This window comes from Misgurnus anguillicaudatus, chromosome 2 (assembly GCF_027580225.2).
Source record: "Misgurnus anguillicaudatus chromosome 2, ASM2758022v2, whole genome shotgun sequence".
NCBI classification, from domain to species: domain Eukaryota; kingdom Metazoa; phylum Chordata; class Actinopteri; order Cypriniformes; family Cobitidae; genus Misgurnus; species Misgurnus anguillicaudatus.
Window position 1 is genome coordinate 32237090 of NC_073338.2, and position 27975 is coordinate 32265064.

Here is a 27975-nt window from a genome sequence, read left to right on the forward strand (position 1 = left end):
AGGTAAGAGGGTTGCTTTCTATACATCAGCCAGTGACCACTGAAAATACAATCAGTAAAAATTTGTAAAGTGATCTATAAGGCCAATCCACTCTGACCAGGCTTCACATACAATTAAATAATGGCAACTTCATCGGGTTGCACCGCACCCAGTCTATTCTAGAAGCATTTAATGGAACCCAGTTTACTTAGCGATCTGATGCACTTAATGCTAACAGCAATCAACATTTACAACCCTTGTGTTAATCAAACCTCTTCTGCTAATGTAAGAGCAGACAGGCTCATATTTAGGCCTGAATACAGAGTATGTAGTGCTGTGTGTGTACATAATGTAAATCATGGCCCATTAAAAGAAAAAAACCCAATTTACTGCTGGAGCCGTATCTGCTGAGGGGTGTACTGCAGTAAAAATGCAGTAAATCCATTGAAGTACTAATCACTGGGGTGCAAAAGAGATTTTGGGGTTTAAAAAAGCATTGTGCACCTCAAAAGCTTATCTGTAAATGGTGGACCATGAGCCATAAAATGTACACATACTGTATGTAAAAACTTATGGAAACCTCATTCAGAGTTTCTGTGTTTTAGGGTTTTTTGTACGTTAATTAAAGATAAATGAATTATGAAGTACTGAGAGAATTGTGGTTACTGCTGTACTGTAAAGTAGGTCACAGTGAAAGCGTGATAAATAATTGAGGATGAATTCTTATACTTGAGCTAAGCCCCAAACTCCCACGCAAGCCAGCGGTTAGCACTACACACCAGCAGCTTTGAGCATGACTAACACAATGCCTGTAAGCTGAATTTAGCATGCATGCGGCAAACATTGACCACTGTGGACCGTTCCTGTCTATGCAGCTATGGCTAATTGCAACAAGGAAAATTAAGTCTAACTGGTCAAGCGTTGCATTATGTCAGATTTGATTAAATGAGTTATATTTTCAAAGCTTAAGGCTCCACATGCATCAGTTACTTTCATTTCTGTCACAGCTAGGCAGTTGCTTCAAGATTATGTCCCAACATTAGGTCCTATTATCATGTCACACTAAAATGTTGCACAGTGTCTGGCACTCAATATTTGCTATACGCGATTTATAATTCTTTTAGTTCAGGGTTTGCACACCTTAGTTAACTTCAAATTCAAGGACCTTTCAAGGACTTTTCAGGTCCAATACCCTCAAATTCAAGGACTAAATGTGGGGACACATTTCAAGTGAGAGCAAGGTTACATTGAGTTACCTTTTAAGATACATTGTTACAGTTTCCCTTTTGAGGGAACTCGCGCTGCGTCACTGCGGTGAAACTTTGGGGACGCCTCCAACAGTAAGTGCGTCTGAATGCTTATATCAAATTCAACCAATGGTGAGGTTTAACGACAAAGACAGGGTGACGCGGGAGCCAGGAAGTATATCGCTATCTGAAATATTGCCAAAGATGGCATTACAGGGACACAGGAAGTATGGCAAGGAAGACGCAGCGTCTCGTTCCCTTCTCAGGGAACAACAGTTACATACTTAACCAGAGATGTTTTTATTTGTCAAACACAACTATGCAAAAAAGCATTTTGGTATGAATTAACATTCGCATACAGAAGAAATAAGCATTTAAAGGGAACAATTTAGCATGTGTGCTTAAAAAGTCTAGAGTTTTTATGATATTATTCTACAGTGAATAATATGGATTTTTTTCAGAAAACATCTTGCATAAAATAGATTCAAGCACTTTTAATGACCTGTATCTATGTATATATATTTTCAAAAACTTCCCAGGGCCTTGAACCCCCCCCAGATTCACAAACTTTCAAGGACTTCAAGGATCCGTGGGAACCCTGTTAGTTATATCTGACATTTTAGTCCAGTTGCCCTGTAGACATTTATACTTCTGTGCTATCATGTTGTTAGATGCTAACTTACTGTACGGAGTCTTGGGGCCAGATTTACTAAACGGGGGAAATTAGTGCGAGAGCGTAATTCAAAAAAGCGCCAATGGGAGTGGGAATATCTGCAGGTTATTTACTAAAAAGGCGCAAATTAAATAACACAGGCGCAACAGCTGACTTCCATTATGACCAAAGCAATCTACTAAGAGCAGAAATTTGTTCAGGGTCGCAAATAGGCAAAGCTGATTCTCAGGTGGGTGATCTACTAACGCCATGTGTTTGAGTTCAGCACCACGGCCATCGCAGATGAAAATTGAGGTTGTGAAATTCCAGCTAACAAAGCCAACGTATGCTGAAAAGAACCGGATGACAAAAAATGAAGGTTGTGTGACTTCTGTGACTCAAATAAAAAATAACATAGCTTGGCAAACAATATTTTTGAATAATATGTTCTTTTGGCATTACAAAAAACTGGTAACACTTTACAATAAGGTTCATTAGTTAATATTAGTTAATGTATTAACTAACATGAACAAACTATGAGCAATACATTTGTTACAGTATTTATTAATCTTTGTTAACGTTAGTTAATATAAATAAAGCTTTATTTGCTTGTTCATGTTAGTTCACAGTGCATTAACTAACATTAACAAAATTTTTATAAAAGTATTGGTAATTGTTGAAATTAACAAAGATGAATAAATGCTGTATAAGTGCAGTTCATTATTAGTTCATGTTAATTAATGCAGTTAACTAATGTTAACTAATGAACCCTATTGCAAAGTGTTACCAAAAAACTTTACATGTGGAAAAAATCCTTTATCTTGTACTGTCTTTGCCAAGCCTCCTCTTATTAGCTACAACTGCAGCCATTTCAAGCACAAAGTAATTTAAGACATGCTTTTTTGGCGTTAAATAATGGTGCAAATACAAGTGATTTCACACACGCAAACATTAGTAAAATAAGTAAGCATCCGAAAGGGAAGCTCAATTCAATTGCAAAAAATAACTAGACCACACCTTTTCAGTGCTTATTATCCACTGTGCGTTTTTAGTAAATTACAACAGTCGTTTTTTTATGCCAAAATGATGGTTTGCGTTGGCGCAAGACGTTAGTGAATCTGGCCCTTGGTGTCAAGCAATTAATAAATCCACTAAAAAAAATCTTAGTTACACTTTACATGCAAAACCCTCAAAGTGCATCTGACATGCTTTTTTGTAAATTAGCATTTTTATTAGATTCTTAGGGGGGGATGTCTAATGCTATTTCATACATCAGTGGTTCTTGCAACCCCCACTGTTGGTTAGTAGCCTTATTTGAGGTTTAATTACACAGAATATAAGATAAATTAATGTATTTAATAACATGTCATAAAACTGCCAACCCCGGCAACATCTCGTGCCCTACAAGGGGGGCCCGGTCCCCAGTTTGAGAATTACTGTCATACATTCTGGCTTCTTACACGTTTAAAGCATTGAATTCTCATGCTAAACAAAAAAGTTTAAAAAACATGTGGACGTATGACAGAGTACTTTTGTGTCAAATACACTTTGTCAGGGTTGAACAAGTTTTTAGAGTATGCTTTTTGTTACGTTACGAGTGTACAGTAAGTACAGTGAAAGTCCTTATATGGGCACTTCTCACGAAAAAGCACATGCACACACAGAGCGAGAGTACAAGCATCAAGGTGCTTCTTTTGGGTTACCGTATTTTTCGGTCTATAAGCCGCGTTTCTTTTCATATCTTTACTGGTGCTGCGTCTTATAGTCAGGTGCGGCTTTTAAGTCAGTCTGAATTAATTTTACATTTATGAGGCAAGATGTGGAATGACGAGTATGCGAACTTCACGCTAGTTGGCTTGTTCGGTTAATTTAGCCTCTTCAACCTTCAAGGTAAGTTCTGTATGCTATGGTTTATCGTTTAAATAACTGATAATATTACTTTAAGGCACAGATATCAGATTCTCCTGTTCTGTCTGCTATTGTTTAGTTGAATATCTTGCCTTTCCAGATTAAATGTCTGTTCTTCAGCTTGAATTTTGTGAAATAATTTTCTAAATAAATGCGACGTATAGTCCACTGCGACTGAACGTGACTTATTATGTTATTTCGTCTTCATTTTTGAATGATGCGGCTTATACTCCGGTGCGGCTTAAAGTCCGGAAAATACGGTATGTCGTGGGCAGAGGTGCACAGACGTTGGTCAAGACAGAGTTGTTGTTTTGCTTTAGATCACTACCTAGCATTCCCATCTGTGTCTATCAGTCAGGCTAGTGACTAAACTGACCTCTGGAACAAATAACTTAAAGAAAATAACAATGTTTCAGTTTTCTGCTGCGCTATAAAAAATGCAGCATTTATGTCAAATCAACATATATTTTTTATGTTACTTTCACTTAATAAATTAAGTTAAACAATTTTAACTTGTTTTATACGTTATGTCAACTTATCACAACTCAAAACTTAAAATAGTAGGTTGAATTGACTTGCAAAACCAAGTACTAATTTTTAACTGCATTTTTTACAGTGTATGTTTGGCAGCCAGGCACGAATTCAAGGATCTGTAGCTTTATTTAATTTAACACAGTATCGCTTTAGCTATGATTTAAGTTTAGCTATTTTTTTGTTATCAGAAATAATCTACTCTGGAGGGATATTAAATCCGTCTATACTTCACAAGCCATATGAACCACTTTGGTGCAATTTTGGTCTTGTCTTTGTACATTTTTGTGATCACTTTGATATGTTTGGAGCTAACAGACTACTGTAAGCTACTAGTCTGTTTCTTTTACATATTTTTACATTTTTAAGCAGCAAAAAATGTAGATTTAAGTGTGAACTACTCCTTTAAGAAATTAAGGCTATAATTATAAAAATTAGCATTTTATTTATGATATACACATCATACCAGTGGGAGCGTGTGTGGAATGCTAATATTCTTTAAAATTCGTACTGGGCCATGAGGGTTAGCGTTAATAGAAATGGATTTGCATACATACTGTGAAAAACCCTAAAACAATCGTCTCTGTTATGACTTTCAAACAGTACAACTATTTCTTGCAGCTCCTGGGGGATTCAACCCAGGTGACAAATTGGATCGGGGAACTTACGATGACAAACAGATGGATGAAGTGATGTTCTGAAAAAAAGTAGGCAATATAATGACATCCTCTGATGAATCACCACTCTGAACAATAGACTTATAACTCAAGCCAAACTTCTCTGCAAAATCAAACTACTCTCTGCTAATTTATGTAGAGCTTCATAAAATCCTGCTTTTCTGTTTTAGATCCAACTCAAACCAATTAGGTGAGAGTCTTTTTGTGTGAGTAAGAATACAATGACAGTGTCTGATTCTGAATGAGTGCAACATCAAAACAAGTATCCCAACTGTTCTGATTTAAGAAAAGCTATTGAGCAAACCCTGTTCAGCAATAGCTGGAGGCTCTCTGGGTTTCAGAATGTTGCTGATTAATGTAGAGCTGAAGAGGATCAAAGCTTTACAAAGCAAGTAAGAAGTGCATCATTAAAGCAAGCAGGAGACAGCTAAGACTCACTGAGCTCCTGGAGCAAGAAATCACAATCTCCTCTCTGAATTTCTCCAGGGGTTCCGAGATAATGAGTAGCCTCATAGCTGAGAAAACTTCCTTAAGTAATTGCACCACTGGAGGACTAAAACAGCATCTCTGCAGTGACAAAATCGATTCTGAGCCTGCAACATTTGGCTGTATCTTCTCAATCAATACGATTTTTACTTCATTGCTTATGGGATTAAACGAAATGTGTTGATGTCAGGAAGCTAGAGTCAAGCTGAGCTAATAGCTAGAAAAAATATTACCATTCAGTGGCCTAATCTTTCAAGCACATCTACATGCCTTAATCATAGATGAATAGCTGTACGAATTTAATGATGTCAAGAGATTAGGATTCATCATGCATCATAGACTACAACTGTGAAATACTGCCAATAAAACCTACTTCTTCAACATCATTATATTAACTGTGAAAATGAGCAAAAGGAAGCAAACCATGGAGGAAAGTGGTCTGATTGAAAAACCTCCACAGAGGACATGTAAAAAGAAATTAAATTCTGATGTAACGACAAGACAGTACAGTAAATATCAGCATATTAATAAAATAAAAATAAATAAATAATTGAAAGGGGAAGGTGAATGGGAATGTAATGTGTAGCATTCTGTAAAGCATGTCCGCACGCGTGTTTTTCAAGTAATTCAAGTAAAAACGGTACACGCGGTTAAGCGCGGCGCGGATGGGGCGTTCCACGTGAATTGAGCGTTTAGAAAAATCTGAACTTCGGCAGATTTCCGCGCCGCGATAACCAATCAGGACCTTGCTGCAGTAGTGACGTGATTATAGGAAGTGTCTCAGCGGAGTCGCAGAAGCCCCTACCATGACGCGAATTTCCAGCTTTCATGCGCGAATGAAGCGAGTGAACTGAAATGTTCAAGCGTCCAACTACGCGCGAATAGCACGTTTTTTCCGCCTCTACCGTGGCTGGTGGGAATGACCCTTTAAAGGGATAGTTCACCCAAAAATGAATGTTGTTTTAAACCTGAATGATTTTTTTTTCTGATGAACACAAAAAAATATATTTTGAGAAATTATGGTAAACACATAGCATATAGTGTCTATTGACTTCCAAAGTAGGAATAAAAAATATGATGGAATTTAATGGGTACCGTCAACTGTGTGATTTCTATCATTTATCAAAATATTTTCTTCATCATTTATCACAATACTTCCAAAATATGTTTTTCCTACTATGGAAGTCAATAGACACTATATGCTGTGTGTTTACTATCATTTCTCAAAATATCTTCTTTTGTGTTCATCAGAAAAAAGAAATTCATGCAGGTTTAGAACAACATGAGGATGAGTAAATGATGACAGAATTTTCATTTTTGGCTGAACTATCCCTTTAAACTTCTGCAGAATTAAGGGTGTGCTCACTTGAGTGACAGGTGAATTGCCGCTGCTGTCACTACCATCCAGCTAGGTGTGCATGGTTTTAGCAACCAGGCACCTTAGCTCCACCCACGTTCTGCCTCGTTGCCTATTTTTGGTTATCATGGAGTGATAAGCGGTGACACGCTGCCAAGATGGCAACACCAGGCTCTGCCAACTTTGGGCTTCAAAAATACTCTTCAGAAACCTACGGGTGATGTCACAGACACTACGTCCATGTTTTATACAGTCTATGGGAAAAACCTAAAGACAAACTTAGGCCTAGTCCACACGTACACATGTATTTTTATAAACTGAGTTTTCCTCTCCTTCTTTAAAAAAATCTCTTCGTCCACACGAACACGCAAAACCCTGATATGAAGCGCTGATCCGTTTTAGTCACCTGATACTGTGTTTGTGTGTGGTCCTCAATAAAACATAAAGGATCATTTTCCCGGACAGAGATTAGCTTAAAGAACAAGTTGGGTATTTTACACTTAAAGTCCTGTTTTCAGATTGTTCATGATGAAACAGAACGGTTTTGACCGAAACTTCGACACATGCGGCCGCCCCGAGAACTTTCGGGTGGTTGTGTTTCACCTCCCACCTCTACAATGGGTTTAATGGTGCACTGGAACAATCATTTCTAAAATGCATTAAACTTCACTGGTATGCTCACACAAACATCGCTGCAAATTACGCTTTCCAACAGGTTTTATCGTAGTTTTTGCCAACTCCATTGACTTGTATTAGATGTGCTGTGAGGTATACTCTGCGCCGGGAACTTTGTTTCTATTCTTGCAATTGGATTATCGCCACCACCTGGGCTGGAGTGTCTATTATTCAAGCTCTTAATGGAAGAATGTACGGGTGTGAGGCGTTTGGAAAAATAGCTCCACAAGTTAACAACGAATGCTAAAACACCTGTTGGAAAGCATCTTTTGCGGCGATTTTTGTGTGAGCACACCTGACCACTCGGTGAGTTTCACATCTTTGTAAACGAAAGTTTAATGCATTTTGGAAAGGATTGTTCCAGTGCACCTATAAACCCATTGTAAAGGTGGGAGGTGAAACACAAACACCCAAAAATTCTCGGGGCAGCCGCACACGTCGAACTTCAGCCAAAACCGTTCCACTTCACCACAAACAATCCGAAAACAGGGCTTCAAGTGCAAAATACTGAACTTGTCCTTTAAGCCAGGACTAGGCCTTATGTTGCATTCCCACCAACTATTTGCGTAGTTGGACGCTTGAACATTTGAGTTCACTCGCTTCATTCGCGAGTGAAAGCCGCGCGTTAAATTCTAGTCATTCAAGATATTCACCAGAAATTCGCATCATGTGAGGGGCTTCTCCGACTCAGCTGAGACTCCGCCACTCCGCTCGCTTCCTGTAATCACGTCACTACTACAGCAAGGTCCTGATTGGTTAACGCGGTGCGGAAATCCACCAGAGTTCAGATTTTTCAACTCGCGAGCAACGCTCAATTTGCGCGGAACGTGCTATCCGCGCCGCGCCTTCCGGCCGTTCCGCGCCATTCGCCCCACGCTTACCGCACCGCATGATGCCTAATCGCTTCTTTGCACTGACTTAACATGTAAATCACTTGCGCTTGCCGCATCTACCGCGGCTGGTGTAAATGCAGCATTAGTTTAATTAGAAAATATAACTAGTTTTAACAAACATGCCTTACTAAAAGCATTACTTGTGTGCATTTTGAGGTAAAACAAATGGCACTGATGTACATCTTAAGTATCTTAAATCAGTGCAAGTTGTTTTCAGTTTGGACAGCTCTTACATTTATTTTAGTCTAGGACTAGTCTAATCCCAGTCCGGGAAACCGCCCCAAAATGTTTTATGAGCGGTAACCAGTGGAACCTGACCTATTCATCAGCACTGTTCACTAAAGCAAGCGCATTTCGATGTTTGCGAAACCCACTTTTTTGGGTTTTATTTTATTATGTTTATTTTCCACAATAAATGCATGCCTAAAGGGAGACGATCCTTATGCCAGGAAAGTTGTTGTTTGTTTAATTAAAAATTAAAGTCATTTTACAGCCACATTTCTTTATGCTCTCTCCGCTTCAACCATATAGTGGCAATCTGTACCACACAACTTGATGATGAATATAAGCCAGCTGCTTAATGCTTGACATTCTGTGTAGCTTTAGGGAAAGCTGTGTAAACCCCAGTCATATGTTGCACTTCAAACACCATTTTTAATCCAATCAATTTAGTGTTTTATAATAAACCACTTCTTAAGTGGGATTATTTTTATATTATTTATACAGCTGATATATGACCATCAACGGGCTGTTAAAGGGATAGTTCACCTAAATATGAAAATTCTGTCATTATTTACTCACTCTCATGTTGTTACAAACCTGTATACATTTCTTTGTTCTGATGAACACGAAGGAAGATATTTTGAGAAATGTTTGTAACCAAATCGTTAGTGGACCCCATTTACTTTACAGTATTCTTCCTACTATGGAAGTAAATGAGGTCCACGAAGGGTTTGGTTACAAATATTTCTCAAAATATTTTCCTTTGTGTTCATCAGAACAAAGAAATTTATACAGGTTTTGTAACAACATGAATTTTCATTTTTGGGTGAATTATCCCTTTAATACATTTATATCACCCATCAGTCTCCGGCTGTTTAGAAAGTTGTAGGATTTTCGATAATATGCTGTTTTCTAATGTAGAATTATTTTTAGAATTGCAGTGAATTGATCGTAACGTCACTTGATATTAATGCAAAATAAAAGACTGCTGCAGTTTAAAATTCTTCTGGCCCACATAGAAATCGAGAAACCAAATCCATGTCAACTCACAGCACGACAGTGATGACAGGAAACAAATGTATTCCTTTTCTTTTAGAATCTCTTTAACAGGATTAAGAGTTCTGTGACCAACTCTTATATAAGCTGTCAGAAAGCCATAACTCACTCTGACATGTTCACACAAACCTGTTTCAACTGCAGGAAAGAGCATATGCCCGTCATCCACCATAATTCAGCAACAAGAAAAGCATGCCCTTTTCTCTAGAATTTAATACTGCAGGAGTTTAAAAAAACTTAATCAAGATGTTAAAGACTACGTTTCTCTGCGGGAAGAGTTTTCACTTTTTGTGCTAATGAGGCTGTGCTCACAGAGTACATGTATATGAATGAGCTCCCTTAAAACATTATGCACCGCATGCAGCATTCTCTCACGCACACACACAGAGCACACAGAGTACGCACACAAAGGCATGCAAACTAAGTAATGCAGATCTTACTGAGCTGTAGAGGAAACCCTCCGCATTCATGCCGATGTAGAAACCTGCTTTCACTCCTTGGATGGCCACCACCCTTAAGCCAACGGGGATGAGGTTGAAAAGAGCTGGTGAAACAAAAATAAGAAGTTGACATAAGAAAATGCTCTAATGTTTCCAGTTAGCACTGATAATGGAAACCACATAATAATATATATAATAACTAGGTTGGTTAGGTTATTGATAAATTATGAATACGTGAGAAGAAAGTATACTGTGTGTATTATAGAGTCTGGAGAAAGAATGCACAAGCAAGTGATCTGCGGATATCCCATAGCATGGCATGTTGCCAGAATGCACTTGTCCACTGAGCTGATTCAGTCTCACTCGATAAAAATCTCTGCCTCATGCCCTGTGGTGTAAATTTGCTTGAAAGGCTGCAGATACCACACAAGGGGGAGAGAGGTGAACATTTTGACTGCAGGCTGAGCTTGACCATTTAAGGCAGCCACAGCTGGCTTTATTTTGGGCTTTCCAATACAGTAAGCTTCCATGTCTGTTTTCTTTTCGTGGCTTGTTGGTTTAAATGTCCCGAATTAAAATTTTAATTCTAAATACTAAACAAATGTATTGATGTTAAACTAAAGAACTAAGGAATATATGAAGAGTTTACATGTCAAACCCTTTAAGTGCATCTGACATTTTTTTGTAAATTAACAATTGTTTTATTTAGATTCAGTAATTTCACTTTGATTGTTTCACAAATGTCACTTTAGTAATTTCACTGCACTCTAAAAATGGCTGGGTTATTTTTGACCCATAATGCGTAAATATTGGACAGAACACATGCTTGGTTAAAAATGACCCAATGTTGGGTTGTTTTTATGCAACCATGGGGTATAATACCCCAGCAGTTGGGTTAAAAAAAGGCATTGGGTCATTTTAACCCAGCAGTGTGTTCTGTCCAATATTTATCCATTATGGGTCAAAAATAACCCAGCCATTTTTAGAGTATGGTATTTATTTGGGTCTTTTGCTGCAAAACCCATGCAAGCTTATATAATAACTATTAAACTGAGAAATTGCTTCTTTAATATTAAATGTGTTCCAAACTTTTGATTTATGATTATAGTCCACCTCTGGAAACGCATTATATAGATCAAAGTCTAAGTTTACCTACTAAGCTATATGTTCAACACTAAACATAAACCATCTATCTTTGTGCCTGCAAAGATACAAAAAAATGCAGCATGACGCTAAAAACAACTTGGTTTTGCAAGTCAATTCAACCTTACACTCTGAGGCTATTTTGGGGATTTCTGCCTGGATTTGGCCTACCCAATTTCAAAAGCTTCCCATACCCACAAGCAGAGGTGCACATACAAAAGTTTGTTATCATTTTAAAGGAAACCCTTTGAAATTACATAAAACACTGTTAAATGTGCTCAACATGGTTGTATGTGTTGTTAGTCCTCTAATAAACACAAAAATAAATAGGCGCTTTTTGATGTCTTTTTTTCTAAAGTCTGTATTTAAAAGTGTATAACTCTGGCCCTGAGTGGTAACGAAACTTTTTTTTACCTCATTATTCATTCGACGATTGTTGGATATGACAAAGAACAAAAATAACGCTGTAGCCTTATTCCTGGGAGTGAGAGCTTTCATTTGATACAAGACTTGCCCATGTTTGTCATACTTGAAAAATATGACATATGTGAATATTAAATCATATAAAAATTGTGGGGGGGTGATAGTGTAAATTACGTGTAAATAACTTTCTTACAGTAAAACATATCTCAAAGTGATGCATATCTGCAGAAAGTAGAGAGACCATTAAAAATTAAAGGAATATTTTATATTAAGACAAAATAAGATAATTCTGGACCCGGTACAGGGTCCACAGAGTTCAGCTTGTGAAAAGTTGACGTAACTTATAAAATCAAGTTGTAATTGTTTAAATGGATAGTTCACCCAAAATTTTTTAATTCTGTCATCATTTACTCACTCTCATGTTGATACAAACCTGTATAAATTGCTTTGCTTTAATGAACAAGGAGGAAGATATTTTGAGGAATGCTTGTAACCAAACCGTTCATGAGCCCCATTCAGTTTCATAGTTTTCTTTTTACTACTATGAAAGTGAGGGAGTTAGTTACAGTAGATAAAAAGCAGGCTAAACGCACATCAATTTAAATTCGACAAAAAAACTTAATAGTGTAACAATGCAAAGTCGGCAACACCAAAGCTCCAAAAGTATCAAAAATATTTATTATTTAAAAACTAGTGCTTGGCATTAAGGTAACGTTTCGAGCACGCAGGCTCTTCATCGGTTAGTTACAGTACAAACATTCCTCAAAATATATTCCTTTGTGTTCATTCATTTGTGTTTAGTGTTGAATATATATAACTTATTTTTTTAAGTTACAGTAACATAAAATATGTTGATTTAACAAAAATGTTGCATATTTTTTACAGTGCTAATACAGACTGTTCTGATAACACAAACGTTGTGGGATGGGAAAAACACCTCAAGACAAGAGAATGGGAACTGTTATCTATATGGGCCATAAATCCTCAGGTAAAGCAGTATAAAAAAATAACCATAAGCCTAGAAAACAGCTAAGCCTAATCTCTGCTGTTTGGATATTTCACAACCTGAGACCCGTCCAAACACTGTCATACAGCAGCTGCTGCATTTTCACGATCATAGTTATGATTGATTGATCATAAAACATTTTCAAGTAACCAAGAGGATTTGAAAAAGTGCGCAGTTATTTAATACTAATTTTGAGCATGTCCATTTTTCAAAATGGTTTCGTAAATGCTGCCATCTGATGACAACCCATTTGAATAATTTTGATGAAGAAGAAAAATAATGCTCTGTACTACATCATCAGATTCTTATCTTATTGATTGCTGAAGAAGACCGTTTATAATCATATGTGATCTGCAGTGCCTCTACACAACATGAATCATCATCTGCCACAATCAAATTCATATTTTTTGAAACACTCAAGACACTGAAATTGGTCTTTTTGTGAAAATTCACAACAGTTTGGAGGGGTCTGTATACACACACACACACACACACACACGCACGCACACACACGCACACACACATACAGGGGCATGAAGACTTTTATAAAATACACTATATTGGCAAAAGTTTTTGGACACCCATCCAAATCATTGAATTCAGGTGTTCCAATCACTTCAGTGCTTCATCATACCAAGACATTTTGGACAATTTCATGCTCCCTACTTTGTGGGAACAGTTTGGGGATTTCCTGTTCCATCATGACCATAAAGTCCATAAAGACATGAATGAGCGAGTTTGGTGTGGACAAAATTTTCATAAACACACTCTAGAAAATCTTCCAAGAAGAGTTGAAGCTGTTATAGCTGCAAAGGGTGAGCCAACTCCACATTAAACCCTATGGATTAAGAATGGGATGTCATTCAAGTTCATGTGCATATAAACGCAGGAGTCCCAAAGCTTTTGCTATATAGTGTATATTAGGGCTGAGCGATATGAGCAAAATTAATATCTTGGTGATTTGAGGATGAATGGCGATGTATAATAATTGTCTCAGTATTTTCTTCTCTGTATTTTTAAAGAAATGTTTACATGCAAATTAAAGCTTCATGTGACATGTCAAAATCCTGTTTATTAAAATAGCATATGATGAAAATTTAATTTAAAGACTTGAAATGTTGCCGGTGTTAGAGGTTACGCCCCATTCAGACAGCCAGCGACCAGCAGTATAGCAGAGCGACGTAATCTCATTCATTTCAATGGAAACCGGGCGACTTCCGGCAGCACAAGCGAAATTTTACTACCGTTTGGCCGTGTCCAGCGACGCGAGAAAGTTAAGAAAAGTTTAACCTTATGCAAATGTCGAGCGAATTTCGGGAGCGACTGCCAATGAGAACGAAGCAGTGGACTTAACGTCATCCTTCCTCATCAATTACTGGCGTGGATGGTACTCATTTGTTTATGACAAGCAGATTTAGAAACACCTCATTGAAAGAGACGGGCGACAAACTGCGATAACATCGCTGTCTGTCTGAATGCGGCTTTAGAAATGTGATCTTCATATTAAAGCAACTATTACTGCAATATAGGGTCTTTAAACCAATATTTACAGTCACGTTTTTATATTTTTGATGTTAACATGTCATCAGTTAAGTCTTTATACTGTTTAATATAAATAATGATGATCTCTTGGGTGAGGAACTGCACCAGTCAAGCTCCATGCAATATTCAGCTGCCCTGTCTGATCTGAAGACAGCCTCAATAAAAAGCTGATGAGCGGATGAATTCATTTTCTCACGAACACCATCAGCAGGGTTCAAAAAGTCAATCATTTCAAGGAGTAAGTAATGTATTATTCTGATAATCCATCCCAGATGTCAATACTTGAACCTTGATCTGAATGTCACATTCTCTCACTAAGGTTCCAAGAGGTGGGAATAATTCAGATGGCTCAATTTTTAACTGGAGTTTATTCATCTCTATCTGTGAGACGAACAGACTGACAGATAAATGTTCGGGAGGAAACTTTAACTCATTTAAGAACAGCCTGAGGCTATATCCAGATGCTCGCTTCACTGTCTTCCATCTCAGTTTATTCTTTGTTTTCACTTGGCAAACAGGACAGTTTTATACAGGTATTATCCTCACTTCTGCACTGAAGGTTTTTGCTCTCTCTCTGGGGATATGAAAACACTGCACATCCATTTCCAGTTGAATTTTAAATATAAATGTACTGTAGATTTTAAGGGACAGTGACAAATGCTTCTCAACAAATGCCTTTAAGAAACTGATGCCATTTGTAAGGTTTCCAAAGTAATTTTTGTTGTGACCAACAGCGAAAAGTTGGAAAGGAAAGTGACCTGCATGGTCCTTGAGAGAACAGTTCATTATATCTCTGGTCTGAGAATTGTTTTTCTGTTCTGAAGGGCAGTGGTATAGGTGGTAAAATCCCATGGTGATACTATGTCCTTTATACAAAGCCACCCTTTATGGCCGGTGTTCAAAGGATGAACCAGTCCTAATAAATAGGAAATGTACATTCCCTGCATCACTCCCTGGAGATGCATGTCTTGAATTTTCTGGGCAAGTTCTCCTAAAACGACTGCACAAATTGCAGGAAATGCAAACGTTTCACACTTTTAACCACCGTCTTTATGGACCGTGAGCTTATTAGCTTTGTTAAGAAGCTCTACAGAAAAAGATGACTCAAAGAAAGATCTTATGTCTCCAGAGAAGTGCTGTATACCTAAGTGGGCATTGCACTTTTTTACAGTAAATTGTATCCATTTTGATCTCACCATTCACACTATGCTCTTAAAAATATAAGCCATAGAAGATCCATTTTTGATTCCTTAAAGAACCATTTCTTTCTTACATGTTCATAATCTGAAGAACCTTTTTCAGCACAAATAATGTTTTGTGAAAAGTTTTTTTATATAAAAAAGGCTCTTCTATGGTATTGTGAAACACCTTTATTTTTAAAGGAAAACACCACCGTTTTTCAATATTTTACCATGTTCTTACCTCAACTTAGATTAATTAATACATACCTATCTTTTCTCAATGTGTGCACGTTTAATCTTTGTACAGCACTTCTTGAATGTGTTAGCATTTAGCCTAGCCTCATTCATATGGCTCCAAACAAAAGTTTTATTTTGTGCCACCATACTTACTCGTGTACTCATGTCTTTAAATAGGGAAAACAGTGTTTGGTGGCTGATAAATTCATCCCTGTTTGGATCCTAAGAAATGAATGGGGCTAGGCTAAATGCTAACACATTCACAATGCGCTGTACAAAGATTAAGTGCATGCATTGAAAAAAGAAAGGTATGTATCAATTCATCTAATTTGAGGTAAGAACATAGTAAAATATTGAAAAATTGTGGTGTTTTCCTTTGAGAATGTACCATCACCTTTGAATAATTATTTTAAGTCGAAACCATAAATTTTCATTGTATCTACTGTACATTTATGTGACAATAAGCATTATAATACAACATTTGCACCTATTGATTATGTGATATACTGAAGAAAAATGCTGGAACTGGGGCTGTTAAATGGTATAGGGCCTTTTTAAAAGGTACAGTCCAGTATCTTTTTATCTTCAAACAATTGTAATTAGGCTTGAAAAGATTAAAACAGATAAAAGCTATATTTTCCTAACTATAATTGGGTGGCTCAGTGGGTATTACACTGTAAAAAAATTCTGTACAAATTACAGTATTACTGGGTATTACTGGCAACTAGCTGCCAGTAACTTACTGTAGATTTTACATTTATGTTATTAACTGGCAACAGTTTGTTCAAAGTTAAATGAACATGAAACATTTTTAGACTTTATCTTCTACAGTAAGTTACTGGCAACCAGCTGCAAAATTACAGCAAATTTTTTACAGTGTACTGTTGCCTCACAGCAAGCAAGGTCCCTAAATCACTGGCCTGCGTGGAGCTTTCATGTTCTCCCCGTGTCCGCATGGATTTACTTCGGTTTCCTCCCACAGGTCAAAAACATGCAGGTGAATTGAAGATGCCAAATTGTCCCTTCCCCAGCGTGTGTATTGATCAATTTTTGTGGATGAACTTATGTATGGATTAAAGAGCCATGAATAAATGCTGGACTGACATTAAGATAAACAAAACAAACTAACTACAGTAACTATAATGTTATACAGGTGCATCTCAATGAATTAGAATGTCGTGAATAAGTTCATTTATTTCAGTAATTCAACTCAAATTGTTTAACTCGTATATTAAATAAGTTCAACACCGACTGTGGTATTTAAAAATATATATATATATATATATATTTTAATTGTGATGATTTTGGCTCACATTTAACAAAGCTCAACAAAATAGAATATTTCATGAGACCAATAAAAAATATTTTTAGTGAATCTTGGCATCTGAAAAGTATGTTAATTTACTGTATATGTACTTGGTAGGGGCTCCTTTGCTTTAATTACTGCCTCATTTCGGTGTAGAATGGAGGCAATGTGGCACTGCTAAGGTGGTATGGAAGCCCAAGTTTCTTTGACAGTGGCCTTCAGATCATCTGAATATTTTGGTCTCTTGTTTCTCATTTTCCTCTACACAACCCTATTATCGATGGGGTTCATGTCTAGTGAGTTTGCTGGTCAGTCAAGCACACCAACACCATGGTCATTTACAGTTTTTTTCGATTGCTATGACAGATTTTTCAATACTTTTAACAAGTTTTCATAACTCTTAACGCAGCAACACACATAAAACACACAAATTGCAAAATCATTAATTTCATGCTCAAAATCACAAATTGTAAACTAAACTCTCACACTGTTTACCAAAATACTGTAAATATGTCCCCGAATCATCTTGTTATGCCAAATAACCAACACATGTTCTCTTCCAACAGAAACATTTAGTCAATCATAACACAATGTCATGAAAAACACAAACATAAGATGGAAAAACAAAAACTGCATTATTTTATGTGTCAGTCTGTCCTGAGTTTAGTATTGTAGTTTCTTTTGAAAACTTGCTTATATTTTTGTTTAGTTGGATTTAGTAAATGCATGCGTTTTGTTTGTTTTGCTGCAGCAATTCAAGACAAAATAAATCATTAGAGTACAGTTTATGAAAAAAGTAGACAGACAGAATTGTTGCAGTAAAGACTACAGTATTTACAACATGACATATTCAATATTATTGCCATTTACAACATAAAGTAAAAATAAAAAGTACAAACAGAAAAAGCCACTGAATAATAAAGCAAAAAAGAAAATCTCATCATCTACTCTATTGCGTTTCTATTTGGCCACATGTTCTCATTCACATTACACCTGATTTTTCTCTGGCAAGGCATCTTGTGAAGAATCTTTTGCCATGTCTTATCCACCTCTGACAGTGTTCAGTTGTGATGTCTGTGAATGCACCATCTATTGCATCCAGGTGGTACTGGAGGAAAACCTCTCCCTTGTCCTGGTGGTCTTCCGTTGACTTGTGCAGACATATATCTTACAGTATTGTTTGTGTTGCTCATATTCTTCATTTTCCACACAAGATCGACCTAAAGAGGCCCTCCTTTACTCTATTCTATACTATATAGTCGTGCAATTGAAAGAACCTGAGTGTGTTTCCTAGGTGGGAATCAGCTGTGATTTATATATTTGCATTGGTACAATAAGTTTTTTTAAATCCCAATGGAATAAAATACAGGAAATATATTTATGTTTCAATTCATCATATAAACAGCTGTTTACTTTGACTATAAGTGAGGTTTAGCACATGATGTTGTCTGTTTTGACATGCTGTGTGAAGGCATTTGTAAATTTGTCATTAAAAATCTATTGTTTTGGTCTGGTTTGAGCTTGTATAAAAAGAAGTTCAAGCATTTTAAATTTGTGTTAATTATATGCATTTTGTGTTAAACCAACAAGAAATTAATAGTGTTAATAGTATAGCTTACATAGGTGGATGTAGTGCTAACTGTGTTGGGAGTTTTGAGGACTTGTTGAAAGTATTGAAAAATCTGTCATAGCAATCGTAAAAAACTGTAACTAACTTTTGGTGCACTTGGCAGTGTGGCAGGTGCCAAATCCTGCTGGAAAATGAAATTAGCATCTTTAAAAAGTTGGTCAGGAGAAGGAAGACAAATTTCTTGATAAACAGGTGTAGTGACTTTGGTTTAAAAAAAAAACAGTTTATTTGATAGACAGAAATTAGAGAGATGACAGGAAAGTACAGGGTGGAGAGAGGGGTATGGGATCGGCAAAGGACCTCGAGCCGGGATTTGAACTCGGGTCACCGGAAGTGCGTCTGCACCATATGTCGGAGCACTGTCCACTACACCATCAGCTCCGAAAGATCAACAGTCTTTACCATGATTGTGTAGCCTAGTGAACCAAACTGAGAGACCATTTTGAAACCTCAGGAAACCTTTGCAAGTGTTAGCTGATTGGCATGTCACCATAATTCTAATTTCTTGAGATAGCGAATTGGTGGGTTTTCGTTAAATGTGAGCCAATAAATCACAATTAAAGTCTGAAAAGTTATAACTTTATTTAACTCTCAAAACATTTAAAGTTGTAAGCATATACATTTTTTTGTTTTCTTTAACAAAAAATGCTTTGTTTATTGGTTTAATAGTTTATTGTTTCATTGAATGTTACCAAGTTTTTTTTTTACATATGTTTAATATGGTATAATTTTTAAGGAACAGTATGTAAGAAATTAGGGTGCGTCTCATTGCTCTGTCTTCCCCCTTCCCCCTTCCCCTCGGTTTTGCGCGTTAATGTGAGGCGAAGTGGCGTCTCAAGTCTCAGTTTGATCAAGGTCTAGGACCAAGGCGTAGGGATACATAGCCCTTGAAATGAAGTGTGATAAGGACAACACTTAAAAGAGAGGGGTAAACGTTAACGTAGGAATTTCTCAGGAGAGCCGGCATAAAGATGTTTTATGGCTGAACGTCGAACTGTCAAGGAGTCGCACAAATGAAAGTAACGTTATTTTCTGCAGTTTAATTTAATTGTTTTATGATACTTTTAATAAAATGTTTAAGCGGTTTTAATTGTAATGTTTTTGTTTTGAATCGCTAGTTAAGGCGCTAGCTGTAGCAGCTAAGTTATGCGCTATTTGTTGAGCTCAGTTCACAACCTGAGATGACGGCATCTTCTTTGTTTATGTCAACGCTTGTCTGTTTACGTAACAGCCAGTTAGCGGTAAGGGAAGGTGACGCAAACGGTAATCGAGTGGTGTCTCATTTTTTAGACGAACGATCTGTCTTACCCCTTCCGCTTCACTCGGTTTCGAGGGGCAAGGGGAAGACGAAGACAAAGGGGAAGGGGTAAGACAGCGAAATGAGATTGGCCTTAATATCAATTAATCATAAAATGGCCCTGATATGTCACTAGACATTAAGAAATAATTTTCATTTCAAATACTTATATCACTCACAACAGTGATACGGCCAGGATATTGTCATTAAAAAAGTGGAGTTGCAGCCCTCAACTGATGTTTATGTTGTCATGTTGTGTATTGGCCACCAGTTGTGTGATTGCAGTACCAGTTTTTGCCACAAGTTTTGTGATTGCAGTACCAGTTTTGGCCACAATCCTACATACTGTTCCTTTAACTATTTATTCATTTAAGTTTTGTTGCTCAATTTTTTTAATGTTTTTGCAATTTACCTTTTACATCTTTGATGTTTCGTAATAGTGAGAACCCATGTAGTATGACAATAAATAACAGTGCAAATGTTCAATAGCTTTTTTGTAGTTAAGGTTTTTAGGTATGTTGATGAAATATTCACTGGAGTAAAAAGTGTAAGCAACTAACCCAGCGAACCCAGTTAATGGGGTACAATTAACTCTGCTTTGCATGTGCACATTTGATGCATGATGTAAATTGTAGTTCCTGTCACTTACTGTAGTCGCTGTTCTCATCCTTGATGCCATCGAGCGTACCGTCTGGCTGCATCTGCAGGTAAAAACCCTGCTGGCTGAACAGTCGTGTCACAATGCCTTTCAGCTGCGGCTCTGAAACAAATACAAACACAGCCCCGCCCCCAACCCACACTTTTATCAGACTCCGCCCCAAAACACTGCATCGTTCTGCATCACACTGTAATAAGCTCTTATCAAATGATTTCACTAAATGCACGTAGGAATGACTGTGTTGATATAGCTGTAAATATTTGCTCTCTCTGACCCAATTTATCAATTTCACTACGGACACCTGGAGTTTAAAAGACCAGCTGGAGCAATAACAGGTGTTTTTTGCTTGGGTAGTGACCTGTACAAGCAGGTGCAATAACTCTTTAGATGCTGGCTTGAGACGTACTGTATCGGTAAAGAGGGCCACATGGATGACCTGACATGAAGCAAAGTTCCACAGCTATCAAGACCAGAGCTCAAGAGGAGTAGTGAATGTTCATGATGGTCATGATGATCTATTCATCAAGGACCTCATCTATCCACTGCGAATCCAATATCTTGGACAGGCTGGGAAGGCCCTCAATCTCACGAACGAGCCTACATCCATCAGGAAGAACATTACTAAATCACATAAAGAATCCACAGCTCCATAAATAAAGACGGGCACACGGGACCCTTTAGGAAATAACCTTAACCTGAGAAGAAAGTTTTATTACATATATGTGTGTGTGAGCCTGTGGGAGGGTGCATCTCACCAAAACGTGTCCAGGACCAGGAGAAGCCTCATCTTGAAATAAAGTAAAAATAAGAAATTTCCTTTGCAAGAAGAAAATGATGACTGAGTTTATAACCACTTAGACTTTTGGCATTGCAATAATATTTTAATGACCTGCCCCCAAATTCTCATTACGGTAATGGATTTATACATTTCACTTTTGTGGCCTTCTCAGCGGTGATTCTCACTGCGGTAAGCATTTTAATGCAAATACTCTTAATGGTCCTAAATTAGGCTTTATTTGAATTTTCTCTTTTAATTTGGGATAAAATATGACCTGGACATTCACGGTATGCATGCATGTCTCGAAACGTGTTGCAGTGTGTGCACTCATATGTGTCTATCCACTAAAGAATCTCCAGTATTACAATGTAAATACAATTCTGTTTACCCATACATGTTCAAAATGTGAATCCCATTTCATAAACAGAGACATTTACAGTGTAATCGAATGCGTTGATAGATGATGTCATGATAATGAAATGGTGAATGGTCACCTCGACTACTTAAGTCACCACAACTGACAGGATAAAACACGACACATCAGCAGCACAGAGCAAACACCAGCCTCACTGTAGACGAAGGAAATAAAGTATACAATGAAGGGGTAAAGAGAAATCAAAAAGGGGGAACAGAAGGGAAAATAGAAGAGACAAAACAAAGGGAGAGGGTCTGAGACATACATTAAAAGACGAAGAGAATATAGTCGGAAGCATACTGCAAGGACAAGGCAGACACTGGCGACTGCCGTTAGACAGGAGCTAGTCCCCCATGAGCACGAAATGGGGTGGATAACTGGAAGACACAGCACATGGATGGAGGCTGAGCTACTGACCTAGCCTGACGCCCTTACGGGACACCTGTGGAGGTTTCGAGGGCGCATCTTACGGGGGAGAAGGAAAAACAACATTTTTACAGTCAGATTCTACAGCAACAGCCGTCATATAACTGATTGCATATTGGGGAAAGGGGATACACCCTGCTTGTCCTACATAATGACAACTGCTTGGAAAGATGATTTTTAAAAATCATTTTCCACGTTTTCATTTTCTGTATGGCGAAAAGGACGAAATCGTGATTCGGTGGGTTGTGAGACCATGTCTGTCAATACAACTAACCATACAATCCCTTCCCACACTGCAGTAAACCAGTGATAAACATTTACCATTAAACATTTCATCTAAGTAAGCCCTGGTGCACTGCAGTGCCACTAGATTCTGCCTGTTACACATTGCATTCTTGCACTATTTTAAAAGGGAAAACTTCTTATATAGGGATGAGCTTTAAAAATCGCCTAGAAAAGCCAGAATGACGGCCATTGAATTAATCGATAACAGAATAACATTAATAAAACATGTATATATGTTAAATACATACAACGATTTGTGCATTCGGACTGTAATGATGACAAATCGTTTGGTGAATACCGACACGCGCAAGCTATGAAACAGGTGGATTGATTCTTTGCTTAAAAATTGCAAAATACAACTAATAATAAAATACAGAGGATATATGTAACTCCAGCGGTGCAGACGTAGCTTTGGACTGCAGCACGGGCTTCGGGTGGGGGCGGTAGTCTTAAAAAGCATTCAGCACTGACCTGGTCGCCGGCGAACAGGTCTTTTCTTTCCGCTGCAGAAGCGGACTTTACTGAAGACCCCCAGGAAATGTCGCTCGCACAGAGAGCGGGGGTCTTTGCTGGGACTTGGGCGGCGTTTGGAGGCAGAGACTCGGTCACTGTTGGATTCCCGCGCCTGGCGTTTCTGTCGGATGAGGGAACTGGCGATCGCGGCCATCTCGTGTATCAAATTAAACGAGCTGTTCGACTGGCGCAGCTGTTAACGCAATAACGGGGAGTGAGTGAATGAAACGAGACTGAATTGTCCGCTAGCCAAATCTCATTTGGAGTCCCATATACGAAAAATCCAGAGGATTCCGTGAATTAGGGGTGAAATCTCATCCTCTTCTCCAAAAACAATACAGCCAGGTGGTTGTGCGTGAGTTTCACGCAGGATTATATCATGCACATTTTCTGTTCTCCATGTGTGTGCAAGATCAAAGATTTCTTTACATTAAAAAATGCGTCCTATGAAGCGATAATGTAACCTGTCGCGCAGGTATATCCCGGTGACGCGCAATTCCTCTTTCATGCGACTGCTACATAATCCACATGTCTAGTTCATTGCGAACGCACATATATTTTTGCATAAATCCAGATTATATACGTAGCCCATGACACAAGATTGCGCGTTGTTGGGCACTATACGAGTGTATGGGTGACGCGTCTACAACTTATACATTTCTGAGCTCTCTCTGACCAAATGATTGTAATGCTCTTCATATTTCTTATGCTGGAGTTTATCGCGTTGTTCTTCTGGTCAAAGTCCTTTATTCTGCTCAAAAATGTCAATCGTGGGTCAGTGTCCAGCGCAACGAGAACGCTAATAACTCCATCTCACCATTTATGGAAAATATGTAATTCTTCCTCGACACGAGTGCTGCCGGTGCTACACTGGCAGTGAGGCAATGAATGGGGTGTGATGGTCTCTCTCTCTCTCTCTCTCTCTCTCTCTCTCTCTCTCTGTCCCTCTCTCTCTCTCCCTCTCTCTCTACGCAATCATACGTGATTGAGGTTTGGATGAGAAATTCGCAGAGGTAAACGAAAGTGAGCAAGTAAGAGAGCGCGAGAATGGGAGAGGGTTGTTCATACAATGGGTAGATGAGGATTGTTCAACAGATGGCAACCTCTGTTTAGTTCATCACTTAATGTGGCCATCTCAGTTTTGCTTAACAAGTTTCTTCTTACCATATTTGTCACTGTTATTATTGTTTAATATATTTGCTGCTAATGCTGCAAGCCCATAATAATAAGAGCAGACTGATACAATCCATTAACTGCCCACTCTGCAATCACTTATTTGCATAAATATATCATTTCCATCCACTGCTGTACAAAAGACCTAAAAATCACTATTTATCCTGCCAGTTGTATAAAAAGTAGCTTATTGCTAAGGTAAAGGCATTAAAGCTATTGCAATTTGTTAAGGGGTTACTAAATCACTGCAATGCCATATTGGCAGTGCTCTTCATATGCACATGTTTGCATGAACAAAGCATGCTTGACTAAATAACAATCTAACACTGTAGAAATAAGGCGAGAATGCTTTTGCATTCAGATGGAGAAACAAGATAACACTGAGATAGTGGGTGAATTAAACCGACACAGATATCTAGGAACAAGATAACTCTGCCGCAGAGATTCTACTTTAGTATTGCAGCGGAGGAACATCACACCTTGAGGGACAAAGTAAGAACTAAATATCACATCTATAACACCAGAACGCTGCATTTATGTAATGCCGCAGATAGCAGGGAATGATTGTGCCTCACGGGGCTCAAAGTTCTCATCCAGCAACCGGCTATGAGAGGGTGTGCGAGGCGTGAAAAATGGGATGGGGGGCTTTCATGTCTTCATATGGGGGAGCACACTGGTATTCTGACTCTGCAGACATTTAGTGGGTGCATCACGTGGGTTGTACACAAAAAGCTCCTTGCAGCATAAAAGATTCACTTTGCTTTGAGGGAATTATTGCTCATTCGTCTGAATTTAATGTGGTGCTAAGAATTCACTTCTAGTCTCATTGCATCATCACGGGCTAAACACAATGTCGTTTAATCAAAGAGGCACTTTGCCTCTCGTCTTTAAAACAGTAGTTGGTCAGAATGACTTCCTTAATATGTTATGAAGAATTTATAACTAAATTAGAAGATGGGAATGATAAAACTCTTCGCATTGTGTAAGACAGGAATGGGCCATAAATCAAAATGATCTGAAAATTTAATGTAATGGAAGGAAGGCATGCCATCCGATAAGGGTATTGTTTGTCAGAACAGCTACAAGTACCTTTGCTCCAGAGTTGTGTTTGAATGACACAGCATTTTGTTTTCATTAATTTTTGTCACTAAAGCGGCCTGTGAGACAGACTGGGTAGATAACTTTTATCCCAACTGTCTTTATGTATCGTCAAACCTATTACCCAATAATCAAATAAATCTACGAAACAAAAAAAAACTATTCCAAATATGTATTGCCTGTATAAATGTATGCAAGTAAGGATATGAAACTGCAATCTCGATCCGTAAGTGTTTTGCAAAGCTATCCTCAGTTATGTAACATTTACTGACCTATTTTAATATGAAGGTGTGAAGTTATGTCAAGCATTTTAGAAATGTTTCTCTCTGATGAAACAATGAAAATTACTATTTCTTGTTAAATTGGTAGGATTATTTTAAAGGTGCAGTGTGTAAATTTTAGCGGCATCTAGTGGTGAGGTTGTGAATTGCAACCAACGGCTCAGTCCAATGCTCACCCCTCGCTTTGAAACAAATAGAGAAGCTACTGTAGCCACCACCGGACAAACATGTAATTGTCGGAGACAACTTAGTAAAAAAGTTTATCTGTGAAGAGCTTCTGTAGAAACATGGTGGGCCAAAATGCCGACTTCCATGTAAGGAGACCCTCTGTGTATGCAGATAAAAACGTCTCATTCTAATGTAATAAACACATAGCGGTTCATTATGTAAGGTCTTTATACACCCTTGATAATATAGTTTTGTATATTATTTTGCATTTCTGTCAAGAGATCCTTCTAAAAATTACACACTGCACCTTTAAGTGACAAATGCAAGTTGTAAATTAACACCGAGCCACAACCAACACCTGAAGGACTCTTTAAGAGTCTGTTCAAGCTAAACCTATAGTGAATTGGATTTCAAGAGGTGTATTACACTCATGATTCAATCCAATTCAATTCAATTTGCATCATCACAAACCATTTAAGCTGCAATTAGCACATTGTCCAAAACAGGTACAAACAGCCAACACCAAACCATTTTCACATTTAAAGTGACACAAAACATCAGTTACAACTGCAGCTGTAGTACAAGGGTGCACAGACAACTTTCAAGTAAACATTGCCATCTAGTGTCCATACAATGGGATTGCAGAAAATCCTACCTTAAAGGGATAGTTCACCCAAAAATGCAAATTCTGTCATCATTCACTCACTCTCATGTTGCTACAAACCCGCATAAATTTCTTTGTTCTGATGAACACAAGGGAAAATATTTTGAGAAATGTTTGTAACCAAACTGTTCGTTAACCCCATTTACTTCCATAGTATTCTTTTTCCTACTATGCAAGTGAATGGGGTCCATGAACGGTTTGGTTACAAACATTTCTCAAAATATCTTCCCTTCTGTTAATCAGAACAAAGACATTTATACAGGTTTGTAACAACATGACAGTAAATGATGACAGAATTTTCATTTTTGTGTGACCTATCCCTTTAAGCCAAATTATTTGCTATTGTCACGATGCAAATGTGTTGTAATATCCAAAACTAGCCACTTTGAACATTTAAACATTTTTTCTGCAAATGGTAGCTTGTGCCCCCTCCATAACATATCATGTATACATGCAATGACACATAAAGCATTATGGCATTACCGTGCAGCATAGTTCCTGTTGAAATGTTTAAACAACATTAAACATAGAACTGAGTATGCAAGGGTGTATGGTTTATAAGATCTTACAAATAAAATGTTATAAATCTTATGAAAGAAATGTCCACTCCATAGATTGCAAGATATGATAGGCCTACTCTAATTTTGAACTCTCCCAAGACACTTGAGCAAATTCAAGAGAGGAGATAACTCATGGACATGGCGATTTGTGCATGATGTCTCTTTAACATGCTCCTGAGAACCGTTGTCCTGGTTTCAAAACCCAGTTTAGTCAAAGGGCCAAATGCATTCAAAACGTGAGAGTGAAGGACCCTCATGATAGAGCAGAAAGTGTTTTATCAGCACATTTTACTCTCAAACTGGCCAATCAGGGTTAACCCTTACAGAGGCAATTATGCACACTTAAAAATAAACATGGTTCTCAAAGAAGAAACATGGTTCCATAAAGAACCTTCAACATCCGAAGAACCTTTCTGTTTAATGTTCTTTGTAGTGAAAATAGTTCTTTAGATTATAAAATATCTGAAAGAAATAGTTCTTTAAAAATCCTTTAACTGAATGGTTCTTTGTGGAACCAAAATGGTTCTTATATCACTGTGAAGAACCTTTTAAGAACCTTTATTTTTAAGAGATAAGACATTTTAGTTTCAGTGTATGAAGACATGACTGCATGCTGCATGTATTACCAAAAATGAAATTCTAGCACCTTATAACAAAAATATGCCATATATGTCTTCTTCACATAAACAGACATAAAAAGTCAGCACAGTGGCTTGTCAGGCCTAATAAAGATTGCACAGCAGTAACATAGACAATGCTGTGTACACGGTCTCTTCTGCTACATGCATGTGTGTGTAAATTCTACGTAAATAATAAAATTATCTGATTCGTGTAACTTAATAGATCTATTTTTTTAAAGTAAGGGTGCACTCCCCCCCAAAAAAAGGTACAAAAGTTGTCACTGACTGTACCTTTCAAACATGTCCTTATAGTGTATGTATCATTTACGTACAGATATGTACGTTTGAGGTAGTATGTACCTTTAAGAGTAACAGCATGTACCTTTTAGGTACAAAAGTTTACTTTTTGAAAAGGTAACGCCCCAGTGGCAACTTTTGTACCTTCATG

General features: G+C 37.7%; 1 protein-coding gene across 5 annotated transcripts in view; it reads right to left on the bottom strand.

Annotated features, from left to right (window-relative positions):
- fgf12a (fibroblast growth factor 12a) overlaps positions 1-27975 on the bottom strand; it is a 46695-nt gene that overhangs the window by 10139 nt on the left and 8581 nt on the right. For 2 of the 5 annotated variants that reach the window (XM_073853659.1, XM_073853657.1), the window contains exons 2-3: positions 20538-20648; positions 10123-10227 (exon numbers count right to left, since the gene is read on the bottom strand). In XM_073853659.1, the coding sequence (XP_073709760.1) occupies positions 10123-10227; positions 20538-20648 (216 nt within the window). Of the gene's footprint in view, positions 1-10122; positions 10228-20537; positions 20649-22156; positions 22205-22921; positions 25818-27975 lie in introns of those variants that run through there. The other 3 variants (XM_073853646.1, XM_073853651.1, XM_073853647.1) reach the window with 3 other exon arrangements.